The 12,477-nt window shown below is 52.0% G+C and overlaps 2 protein-coding genes across 2 annotated transcripts in view; both read left to right on the forward strand.

The window, feature by feature from the left end:
• The window catches only part of LOC309572248 (uncharacterized protein), a gene marked incomplete at both ends in the record, with an annotated part of 79,810 nt that extends 77,462 nt beyond the window's left edge, over window positions 1–2,348 (forward strand). Inside the window, one exon of the mRNA XM_082280381.1 lies at window positions 2,293–2,348. Within this exon, the coding sequence (XP_082136507.1) occupies window positions 2,293–2,348 (56 nt within the window). The remainder of the gene's footprint in view (window positions 1–2,292) is intronic.
• A 9,402-nt stretch (window positions 2,349–11,750) lies between these two features.
• Window positions 11,751–12,218, forward strand: UCN3 (urocortin 3; the record flags this gene model as incomplete). Its single annotated transcript, XM_082280922.1, has 1 exon — window positions 11,751–12,218. One exon carries the CDS (start codon window positions 11,751–11,753, stop codon window positions 12,216–12,218), a length of 468 nt encoding a protein of 155 aa, XP_082137048.1.
• Between the last annotated feature and the right edge of the window lie 259 nt (window positions 12,219–12,477).

Genomic DNA, 12,477 nt, shown 5'->3' on the forward strand with positions numbered 1-12,477 from the left:
ATTCCATGGGTGGGATTGGGCACGGATGTGTGGATGGATTTGCTTGGACACCCCATCCTGATCTTTTGCACGTCTCTTGTGCTTTCTGAGGGTGAAATTTGCAGGAATTTGGGAATTTGTGCCCTCTAAACCCCGCATTGCTCCGTGCAAGCACCCTCTGGAATCTCCAGCCCCCAAGCAGAGCCTAAAGTCTAATCTAGACCAGTTTAGGTCTAGATTAAAACCCTGGGATCGAGGTCCCACCTCATCCAGGGGTTCAATGGGAAAAACTCACTTCTGGAAGCACAGCTTGGCTTCCACTGCCAGATCCAGGCATTTTGGGATCGGTCCATGCAGATTTTCCTCATCTCCAGCTCATCCCAGGAAACATGGGCCCTGGCAGGGATGCAAACATCCTGCTCCAAGCAGGACATGAGCTGATCCCAACCTTCCAGGGACAATATTCCTCTCTCAGAATTCCCTCTGCCTGGAGACCTCTGGGCACCGAGGAGAAAAAATCCATAAATTCTCCACAATCCATTAAAAAATCTCTGGTGAGGTTCGTCTGCTCTGGGTTGGAGGGCACCTTAAAAAAGAGAGGAATTAAGATCCCACCATTTTGGGATCATTCCCAGGGCTTTCAATCCAGGCCCAGCAGCATCGGGAATTGAGTGAGCCTCCTCCTACCCAACTTTTTTTCCAGGGAATTTGCTTTAGGAGCCACTGGGAGCTTCCTGAAGCAGCTGCAGGTACCTCCAGCACTGTTTGTGGGGAGAAGGAACCACCAGGAATGGGATTCATCCCAATCCAAGCCAGATTCCTGTATCCTCCATGTGCCCGTTTTTCCTGGTCCATCCTAAACAGAGCCAGGATTCAGCCTGGATTGGGAATTTTGCTTTTTATGGATGTTGGATGTGACAATCCCGTGGTGTCAGGGACCTCCGAGCTTGGGAATTGCAGCCAACTTCTGACATTCCCATTGTTTCCTCTTCCCTCTTTTCCCCAAAACCAGGCAGAGGAAGATGATCCGCTCCAAGTGCTTCCTTTAAATCCAACTGGATTTCAAGGAGCGACTCCGACACCTCTGAGATTGGACGAGACAGACATGGAGAGAGGTGGGAGATGTTGGGAATAAAAGATGTTGGAAAACTGGAATTATGGACATTATGGGATGAGGAGAGGGAAACCTCCGGATGCTCAGGAAAAGGAGGATGGCAAGGGCAGAATTCCTGAGCCAAACCAGGTGGCAAAAATTCCCGAGTTTATTTTTGTAAAATAAAATTGTCTCAATTCTATGGAATTCCGGATCATTCTCCTGGAAGAAGAAAACCTTGGGAATGGCAGAGAAAGGTGGGAATATCTATTTTCCCAGCTGGATCAGGGGGGCAGGATGAGCCCCATCTCTTCCAGCCTGGCCCTAAATTCCATGTGGTCTTTAGGAATTCCCACCTTCTCCTCTACTTGGGAATTCCCTGGGGCCTTTAGGAATTCCCACCTTCTCCTCTACTTGGGAATTCCCTAGGCAGGTTAAGAGGAGTTAAAATGTCCACGAAGAAAACAGGGATCCAAGCCAGGCTTCTCCCTAAAAAACTGTCACTTCCACTTCCTTGAGGAGTTTGGAGCTGCAACTTGTGGAAATCCAGTAAGAGGGATTCTAAATCCCTGGATTTTGGTCCCATGGAGACACGGACACAGCTGAGAGGGGTCCTATCCAATAGAATCTGTTCCATGGGATAACCCCTGGGAAAGGTTACAGCACTTCCAATGGAAAAACAGGGATTTATTCCAAGTTTTCCATGTAATTTGATAAAATGGAGCTCAGATTTCCCAGATTTCAGATTTCCCTGGATTTGGGGTTGGCTCTTTGCTCCTGGAAGCACAGGTAGGAAAAGGATTCTCCTCACCCAGCATATCCCAGGATTTTCCTCACCCACAAACCCCAGGCACTGAGGAGGGAGGAGCAGAAATTTGGGGACTTTTCCTTCTTTTAATCCCCAAAAAAACCTGAAAACCATGGAATTCTGTAAATGTTGGCAAGGGGCCAAGTGCCATTTCCAGAGGGACATTTCCAGCCTCTCCTCCCGAAATCCTGGTCAGTCCTGAGATGTCCCTGGGCAGGAAAAACATTCTGGTATTGGCTCCTGGCAGGAAAATAATTCCCTGGGAGAAGCAACAAAATGTTCCCGGTGGGAAAAGCAGCGGCACCCGGAAAGGAAGGATTGGGCTTTTCCACAGGGCTTGGAACAAGCAGATTTCTGAGAACTATCCCAAAATTTTCGCATTATCCTGATTTCCCAGCGAGCATTTTCCCAGGAAGGCGGGAGGATGCGGATCTTGGGATGAGTGGAATTCCAGCCCTGCGGCGTTGAGACCATCGAGGGGAGTAAAGGATTTGCAATAATCAGAAAGAGCCATCATTCCCAAATTAAACTGGAAAAAATAATCAAGGAAACAGACTTGGAGGAGCCACAGGCTCCCTGGTTGGAAGATATAACCATGGAATGGTTTGGGTTGGAAAAGACCTTAAGGATCATCAAATTCCACCCCTGCCATGGGCAGGGACACCTCCCACTATCCCAGGCTGCTCCAGCCTGGCCTTGGACACTTCCAGGGATCCAGGGGCAGCCAAAGCTGCTCTGGGAATTCCATTCCAGCCCCTGCCCACCCTCCCAGCCAGCAATTCCTTCCCAAAATCCTGTTTATCCCATCCATCCCTGCCCTCTGGCAGTGGGAAGCCATTCCTTGTGTCCTATTCCTACATATCCTTATTAAAAATCCTCTTCCTTTCATTCCCTGAAGGATAACAACCTATTCCATAATAAAGTGCTCATTAAGAACTCCAAGTGGAATTTTTTCCCAAAGCCAAGAGGAAGAAATCCCTCATCCCCACTGCGGCTCCTTTGGCCGGCGCGGGAAGTTGTCACCGCGTGTGAGGAGACGCCAAGCAGCAGAAATTCCATGAAAATCCTTTCAAGACCTGGGAATCCACAGGGGCTGGAGGCAGCAGGAGGAAATTCCCTTCCTGTGTCATTATTCCCAGAAGTTTGGAACAACCCCTTCATTTTCCCTTTCCAGCCCAGTGCCATCCCTTAAAATCAGACCTCACTTCCCTGGCTTTGGAATTTCTCAGCAGCTTTTCCTCCAAATCCCAAAGCCAAGGCTGGGTAAGGATTTGGCCTCCTGGCTCCTGCTCCAGGTGCATCCAAAGGATTTGGGAAGAGTCTCCCAAAGGAATGATTTGGTTCCAAACCCTCCACCAGAATCCACATTCCCAACCCAAGGCAGCAGCTCCTGAGGGATCCAAGTGCCTCAATCCAGATTTGGAAGAGCTGGGAAGTGAAATCCAATATTTAAGCCAGCCTAAGATCGAGCTCAGTGGATTAAAAGCAGCTCAAATTCCCATCAGGGCTCAGAAAAATTGGGAACTGGAATTTTTTCAATCCCCCCTGGAATAATCAAATGTTCGCTATTGATTTTCCATCCCGGAGGCTTTGCCAGGGCCAAAACATTCCGGGAACGGAGCCCCGGCGTTTCCTTGGAAATGTCAGGTCAGCTTAATTGAATTCCTTGAAATTATTCCAGTGCAGGAGTGGGGGGAGAGGTTTTAGGGCTGAAGGATTTTGCTGGCAACGTTCCAGGCTCCGAAACAGAAAATTCCTGAACATCCTCTGGAAAAAGGCCTTGGAAAGCAAAGCTGACCAGGAAAAAATCTGGGATTTAAAGCACATAAAGCCAGTTCACAAATCCTCATGGAACGTGGAAATGAAGAGGGATGTTGGATTGTGTTCCCTGGGGATTTGTGGCTCAGGGATGGGAATCCATGGATTTAGGAGCACCTAGAGAGCACCCCCAGCCCTTTTCCAGGAGGGAATTCCAGGTGCATCCAGCCAGGGAATCTTGAAACTCTCCCGGCCGCAGCCTCCGATGTCCACGGCCGTTCCTAAGCAACCCCGACAAAGGAAAAGGGATGGAGAGAGAGAAAAAGCTGGATCGGGATAATTTGGTAATTGGATAATGATCCAGCCCTGAAATGGCCACGGCTGAGCCTCATCCAGCGCCCTCTGGATGTGCCGGGAGCTTGGATCGGACAAGTCGGGAAGGAGCCGACAAAATCCTCTGGAAAAGCAGCACGGAAAATCCCTCTGTGGTGTTCCCAGCTGGAATTAGGCTCAGGTTCATTAATTATGGATTTTTACAGCGGCAGGAATTGGAGATGCCATCAATGGATGGAATCCTGGAATCAGGGAATGGTTTGGTTGGAAAGGATTTTAAAGCTCATCCCATGGGCAGGGACACCTTCCACTATCCCAGGTTGCTCCAAGCCTCATCCAAGCCGGTCTAAATCCTGGGAAAACCTCCATGTTTCCCTCCATCCACAGCCCTTTGGGATGAAATCCATCAGTTTTTGGAGCAGGAACAAGCAGTGAATCCCGGTATCCACAGGGAATCCCCATCCCCTGCCCGCTGCAAGGGTGGAATTGCATCCCAGCATCTCTGGGAAGGAGAAAAAATGTTGGAAAAGCCTGGAAAACCTTCAGTGCCTTCCAGCTCTGCAAGGGGGTGGAAATCGGGATGAGTTTGCCTCTGGAAAACCAAGGAAAAGGTGCCACCTTGGGCTGTTTGTCCGGCTCCGTTTTGCACCTGAAATCACCTGGAAAATCCCGGCTGATCCCACAGAATTCCTCTGGAGAGCTCCTGGGCATCCCTTAGCCCACCCCCCCTGCAATTCCCAGACCTCCCCAGCCTCTCCAAAACCATCCCAGAAACCTCCCCAGGGATCAGGAAGCCAAGGAGCCGCTCCAGAGCCGTGGAATCCTGGAAAAGCAACAAAACCCACCTGGAGGGAATGAACCTTTCCTGGAGCCTTTTCCAGCCTTTTCCAGCTGCTGCAGTGGGATCGGATCCAGGCTCTGGATGCAGGAAAAAGCGGGAGCAGCTCCTTTTCTACTCAGATCCTTGGGATAACAGCGGATTTCATGTTGGGACACAACATCAGGGAAAATTCCCGGAGCTTGTGTGTGGATCCAGGCTCCCTTCCCATTTTTCCCGGATTTTAGGTGTGTCCTTCCAACCAGGAATGTGCTGCCCACGTGTCCAGGTAGGTGCAAAAATCCCTTTGGAAAAGAGGCAGGAGATACAACAGAGGGAAAGAAATAAAAACATTCCAGGAAAATTTGGAGGATTTGGGATTATTTTTCCTCTTCCACCACTTTTTTCCCCCTTTTCCTTTGGAGGGAAAGCAGTGAAATCCAAGTTTAATTCCATGCCTGGAGACTGCCAGTGGAACTGGATCTTTGGGTTTGGCCCATGGGATTTTTGGGAATTTCCAAAGTAGCCCCAATCCGGTTCATCCCGAGGAGTTTTCCTGACATTCCATTGGCATCCAAAGCTCCGGGCGGATCTCATTCATTCCCAGGAAGATGCAACACGGAGAGCTTTGTGTAAATCCAGGGATGCAAATCCCCTCGGAAAAGGTGGGAAAAGGGCAAAAAAGGCAAAGTAATCATTCCAAATTCCATGTTCTCGGCTCTTCTCTTCCCGTTGGATGGAGTTTTCCCATATTTGGCCACGTTGGAAAGAATTCCTGGATTTGAGCTGCTGGAAGGAGTGAAAATCCCCCCCAAATGGGGTTACGGGAAGAGAATTCCCATAAAATCCACCCAAATCAGCCTCTTGGCAGAGGAAGGATCTACTGTCAGATTTTAGGGAGATTGGGAATTTCCCTGGGAGATTCTCCTCCTTCCACAGCCTGGAAAACGCAAATCAAGCCCTAAAAATTGGGGGGGAAAGGGACGAAGCCAAGTGGAAAAGCCCCTTTTGCCCCTCAGCGCATCCGTGTCCGACTCCTCCATGGAATTCTGGGGCTGGAAGCAGCGAACGGAATCTCCTGGGCCGGGAAAACTTCTGGGGTTCAGGATTTTTTTTGTTTTCAAGATTCCTGGGATGAAACGGCCCCAAATCCCAGATTTTCCCCAGCTGCTGGAGATGAAACTTTAATGAGCTCCAAACAATGATTCACTCCCGGAAATTCAGCTCCCGGGAAAGGAGGGGAAAGGTGGGAAGAGGTCCCGATCCTCCGGAATCCCGGGGATGACGGAGCCTCCTCACAAGCTGCATTTTTTATAAATTTGGGAGTTTCCAGGGAAACTTTTGGGAGTTCGAGGCCTCCAGGTCCTGTGGATGCCCCGGGATGCTCCTGGCTCAGCTCCCTCCTTCCCCAGGGATATTTTTATGGAAATTTCCCTTGGAAATAAAATTTCCATGCAGGAAAATCTCCTCTCTGCTTATCCCGAGGCAGCTAAAAAAAGTGGGATTTGCTTTTAAAGGGATGAACCAGGAAATTCCTTCTTTTTTCTGCCTTCTCTTTCCTATTTTTCCTTAAAAAAACCACCATGAAAATTCCATGTCAGGAGCATGGATTTGCATCCTCCAAGGACATTTTCCCTTCCCAATAAATCCAATTGTGGGGAACGAGATTTGTTGGGAAATAAAACTCCAGAAAACAGCCCAGGATCTGATCTGGAGCTGGAAAAGTCTCCCAGTCCGTGCCCTGATCCTTTTCCCAGGAAAAAAATCCCTCACACAGATTTTTCCCACCCAGCTCCTTGCATTGAAGTCGCCCTGGGGGGCTTTTTTCCCAAAAATTCCTCCAAAATTCCAAGGATTTGGAGAACCAAATTCCCTTCCAGGCCTTGGGGAAGGAGGGAAACCAAAACCTCATTCCAGGAGATGGAGGTGGGAAAAGAGGGAATTCCTGGAGAGGTGGATCCCGAAGGCGCTCATCTGGATAAGGGCAGAATTCCCAGGGTTTGGAGCAAAGGGAAGCTCCCACCATTCCCAGCTCAGACTGGATCCTCAGGGGCTGGATCCTCATCCAGGAATTCCCACAATTTTGGCTCCTTTTCTCCAGGCCAGGAGTGGGAACACGTCCCAGCCTAAGTCAGAGCCCATCCCGCCTCAAGGGGTTTCTCCATGGATTTTCCCCACTTTTGGCAGGATTTGCCCCATTCCCAGGGATAACTGCTACCCTCCAGTGTGGCAATGGCTTTTCCAAGGAAGTTTCAGAGGGCCTTTGGATAATTTGGTCTTGGAGACTCCAGGAGAATCCGGCCCAGCCACAAATCCGGGCTGGGACCCTTTGGAGGGACCCCGGAGACCCGAGTTCTTCCTCGGATGACACGGAAAAAATCCCTGTTCCCAATTCTCCATCCCCATTCCCAAATCTCCATCCCCATCCCTGGTCCCAAATCCCCATCCCTGTTCCCAATTCTCCATCCCCGTTCCCTGTTCCCAAACCTCCATCCCCATCCCTGCTCCCAAATCCTGATCCCCATTCCCAATTCTCCATCCCTATTCCCAAATCTCCAAACCATGGGGGATTTCAGGAAGTTCCTCTCCAACCAAACTGGGACCAGACCAGTCCTGGGAGCCCGGACTGGGTATTTTTCCCACCTGGCTGCTGTTTTGGGATGATCCCAGTTAATCCTGCTGGATTTTTAGGGAACTGGAGCTTTTTTCCCCTCATCCCACACCTCGTCCTTCCCATCCCTTTCCATTGCCACACCTGGGATTGTGCCAATAAATCCTGGAAGAAGTTTCCCAAAATTTCCACCTTCCAGCGGTTTCCCCTGCCTGAATGGGAAGAGAAAATTCCCTAGAGATGGGAAAACAGGGAAAACCCTTCCAAATGCCCACTCTTGGAATAAAACCACATCCATTGGGATAACATCAATCCATGCTGGAACCCCACCAGGCATCCTCAGAGGCAGAGAAACCTTCGGCTTTCAAACATCCCTGCCCCCAAAACCCCCGGCCCTGCTCCCTGGGGGAGAAGCTCCGCGTGATCCCACAAAATCCCGGCACTGACGCCAGCCCCAATTTGGGGTGACTCTTCCCAGATTGTGGGATCCGACGTCTTTCCGCCCCCCCCCCTTTCCCGGTTTTTTCCCTGCGGATGGGGAGAGGCTCCGTGACGTCGCCAGCTCGCTCTGAGCTCATTTTAATGAAATCATTCCCAAACGAAGGCTCCACGTCTGGAATTACGACTCCAACCCCGTGATCCCTGATTTTTATAAATACACGAGGGAGGGGGAAAAGGTTTCCAGAGAGAGGGAAAAATATCCCAGCCCCTCTTCCAAAAATCAGGGAACAGCCAGGGAGGAGAAGTTCGGGAAAGGCTCCGATGCCTCTTTCCTGGGAGTGATTCCACAGATTCCTTCCCATCCCATCCAGGAAAAGCAGGTGAGTGCCTGGATTTCTTTTATTCCCCAGCTTCACCTGCACAAACTTTAAATATTCCAGTGTTTTCTTGGGAAATCAGATTCCATGTTTTTCTTTTAAGGGAGAAAAAAAGCAGGGTAGGAAAAGCACTCCAAGATTTTTTGATACCGAGGGATTAAAAATTCCCCTTAATCCCCCCCCCCCCCCCCCCCCAATCCTAATAAAAACGAATTTTTGGGATTATTCCACCAATTTTGGGAAGCAGATCGGAACAGGCAGCATGGGAAGGGTCGGGAAATCTTGGGAAATTAGGGATACAAATCCCTGCTGGCACTGAAGGGATGGGAAGGAGAGCGAGGCAAATCCACCCCCCCGCCTCGAGCCCACCTGGATTTTGGAGCCCTGGGAATCAGCACCGGGAAAAACTCATCAGGGAAGCGGAGGCAGCACCGGAGTTTAAAAAGTCTCCGGGTCTCATCCACAGTTTGATCCCAGACTTACTTTGGAACAGGGAAAAATCAGCTCCATCCCGGTGCTCCGCCGCCGAGGAGAGCCGGCAAAGCTTTTGATCCCGGTTTTCCAGAGCTGGAATGGGTCATTTTTCTCCTTGCAATCCAAGCGGGAGATTTTGCAGGAGACACAAACGCTCCCGGCGGCTCGGCAGCATCCCGATAAAATTCCTGCAAAACGCTCCCGGGCATCCCAGCAATTCCCGGCTCCCGCTGGTCTCCCTCCGGCAGCGGCGGATTTAATTCCCATTTCCTCAGATCCACCGCGGGTGGCTTTTCCTCCTTTCTCTGCTTTTTTTAGCACGGAGCAAACCCCAATTCCAGCTTTTTTCCTGCTCCAATAAAAACTTCCTGGAACGTTGAGGCACAATCCCCCCGGGCAAAAATAAACCCGATCCCAAAAATCAGCTTTTCCTGGCTTTTTCTTCCCTTGCTTTCTGTTCCTTCTGCCGGGATATCCATCCCGGCGAGGACCAGGAATGGGTGTGGATGGCTTCAACCGCGTCTTCCCTTTGCTCAGCTGAGATTCCCAGAGTTTTAAGTGGGAAAAGCTGGAACAATCCCAGGAAAAGGCGCTCGATTCAGCCAGTGAAGGAGCTGTGGGGAAGAGGAGAGGGGGGAGATGCTGCTCCGAGATTCCAGAGAGGGCAGGAACATCCCAGGGCTCTTCCCGGAGCTTTTCCAGCTCTGGAAGGGCTTTTGGCAATATTCCCATTCTCCATGCGGCAGTTGGGAATCACAGAGTGTCCCCCGGGGGTGGGAAAAGCCCCGATTCCTGAATCCACACCCCGAGCATCCCATCCTGCAGGAGCACTGGGAATTTGCTGAAGGTGGAAGGAGGTGAAAAAGGGGGGAAAGGGGAATTTTGGGGTGGGAGGAATCTTCATCCTATTAAGCTTTTCCAAGAAAAATTAAATCCCGGGATGTCCTTGATGTTCAAATCCCTGAATGTGCGATTTGGGGCAGGAGGAAAAGAGAGTTTGGGGTCTGGAATTATCCCCATGTGGAGTTGAGTGCCTGGGAAAGGTTTTCCTTCCTTGATCCTACAGCTTTCCCCGGATCATTCCACGGCTGCTGCTCCTCACCTTCCTCTCCCATCCGGATCCAGGGAAGGGTTGAGGGGATGGATTTTGCCTGGGGAGCGCTGTGGGATTTTGGGAAGGGGTGAAACAGGAGGCAAAGCTGAGCGGCTCCCTCAAATCCTGAGGGAGGATTGACATGGCCAAATTTTCCCTCGGGAAGAGGGAAAAGGGCAGAATTAAGGGAATAAACCTCCCAAATCTCTCCCCTTTTCCATGGATAGCAAAAAGCAGAGATAAGGGAATAACCCTGCCCAAAATCCCCACTCCAAGGAACAGCAATAAACAGAATAAAGGGAATAACCCTGTCCCAATTCCACCCTCCAAGGGATGGAAAAGGAGAAATTTAGAGGATAAAACTTCCCAAATCTCTCCCTTTTTCCATGGACAATAAAGGGCAGAGTTAAAGGGATAAACCTTCCCAGAATTTATCCTCCAAGGGAAGGCAAAGGAAAGAGTTAAAGGGACAAACCTCCCAAATCTCTCCCCTTTTCCATGGGTAGCAAAGAGCAGAATTAAGGGAACAACCCTGCCCTGATTCCACCCTCCAAGGGATGGAAAAGGTGGAATTAAGAGGATAAAACTTCCCAAATCTCTCCCCTTTTCCATGGATAGCAGAGTTAGGGGAATAACCCTGCCCCAATTCCCACTCCAAGGGATGGAAAAGGCAGAATTCAGGGGATAAAACTTCCCAAATCTCCCCCTCCATGGGTAGGGAAGGGCATTTTCAGGGATCCCAGCAGCTCCAGGGTGACAGATCCTGGGGCATGGATTGAGTTGGGGCCACATCCCCCATTCCCAGGGGCATCCCGAAGACACCCTGGAGCCATCCCGCTCCACAACATCCCATGGGAATGAAATTAGCAGCTCCCAACCCCAAAATCAAGGATGGAATTCCAGCCCCAGGTGAGGTCCTGGCATCCCTGCGGACTGGCCCCAGCCAGGAATTGCCGTGCGAGCCGCTGGCCACAAGATGGGGCCCGAAGATTGGGAATACGGGCAGGATTCCAGGCGCTTGGAGAGCCCGCGTGGCCTCGGGGCTTCTTGGGGACCCTTTTCCATCCTGGGAATGGGCAAAAAGTCCCACGGGAGATCCTTTGAGAGGTCAGGTGGAGATAAAGGGAGATGGGGAGGGTTGGTGGAGCAGGACGGGATCCAGGGATTTACAGCCCCAAAAATGGGCCAAAAGACCCCAAAAGACCCCAAAAATGACCCTGTTTCAGGTAGGAAGTGAAGCTGCTGTGGTGTGACCTTGGAGGTACCCCCAGGTCCAAAAGAAGAGGGTCACAGATGGGGCCTGTCCTGGATCCAAAGGGGAGGAGGATCCTGGGGCTGGAGCAATCCCAGAGCAGCCGAGGCCGGGGCTGGAGAGGGGACACAGGTCCATCCCACGGGGTCATCCCACGGGGTCCATCCCACGGGTCCATCCCACGGGGTCATCGTTCCCACATCTTTTTGGGACCGAGTGGGTTGGGATGGGCTTGAGGAACATCTCTGGTGGCTTCAGGGTGAGCAGGTGACTGGAGACGCCACCTTTGCAGCAGCTGGTGGCAGCCATGGGCGCTCCGAGGAGGTGGAGAGGGATCCATGGGGATCCCCATGGTCCAAACCGGCTCTCCTGCAGCAGCCACGGGTGTTCCGTGAAGGAAAGGCCAAATCCTCCCCTCCATGGAAGCTCCATGGAAGCAAAGGCCAAATCTTCTTCTCCATGGAAGCTCCATGGAAGCGAAGCTCCGTGGACATCCCACCTCCCACCAGCACCCCAAAACCAAGGGCTGGGGGTTGCACCCCAAGGCAACTCATTCCCACCTGGAATAGAACCCGTGAGGTGAATCCAAGAGCGTAGGGCAGGGATTTTAGGGATTGGGAAGGGATGAGGAGAGGCTGGATCTCCCCAGGTCCCACGGGAAGCTCACGGCCCTCTCTGCCCTCCCCTCGGTGTCTCCACGGCCAGGCCACCGCAATGTCCCACCCCAGGCTGCTGCTCCTCCTCATCCTGCTCGGAGCTGCCGGGACCGGCCGGGCCCTGAGCCTCTCCAACGCCGCCTCCATCTTCAGCTGCCTCAACGCCGCCCTCTCGGAAGCGCAGAAGATCTATCCCGAGGAAAACGCCGTCCTGGAGAAGCGCGGCTCCGAGTCGCCGTCCCTGGAGGAGGCGTCCGAGGAGGACGGGGAGGAGGCGGCGGAGGAAGATCTGGGGAAAAGGACGTTCCCGGGGGAAGGCCACTACAAATACGTGTCCCAGGCGCAGGTGAAGGGCAAGACCTACCAGAACCGGGCCAAGAGCGACCGGCGCACCAAGGTCACCCTGTCCCTCGACGTCCCCACCAACATCATGAACATCCTCTTCAACATCGCCAAGGCCAAGAACTTGCGGGCCAAGGCGGCGGCCAACGCCCACCTCATGGCCCAGATCGGGCGGAGGAAGTGACTGGGCCACCCCCGGCCACCGCCGGCAGGGACTGATGGCCGCGTGTGACATCAGTGTTGTCTATTTTTGACCCATCGAGCGACCTCACGTTCATCTCCCTTCTCCCCCTTCCCTCCTCCCCGATCTCCCCTGGCTTTCCTTCCGGACATTTCCATGCGCAGGGAAGAGGTTCCTGTCCCCAGCAGGGCAGAGGGGACGCGTCACCCGGGAAGGTTCCTGATTAAAGCTGCGATCTCTGGAGTTTCCAATGTTTTGTTGT

This window comes from Coloeus monedula (genome assembly GCF_965178545.1).
Source record: "Coloeus monedula genome assembly, chromosome: 4".
Taxonomy (NCBI): Eukaryota; Metazoa; Chordata; class Aves; order Passeriformes; family Corvidae; genus Coloeus; species Coloeus monedula.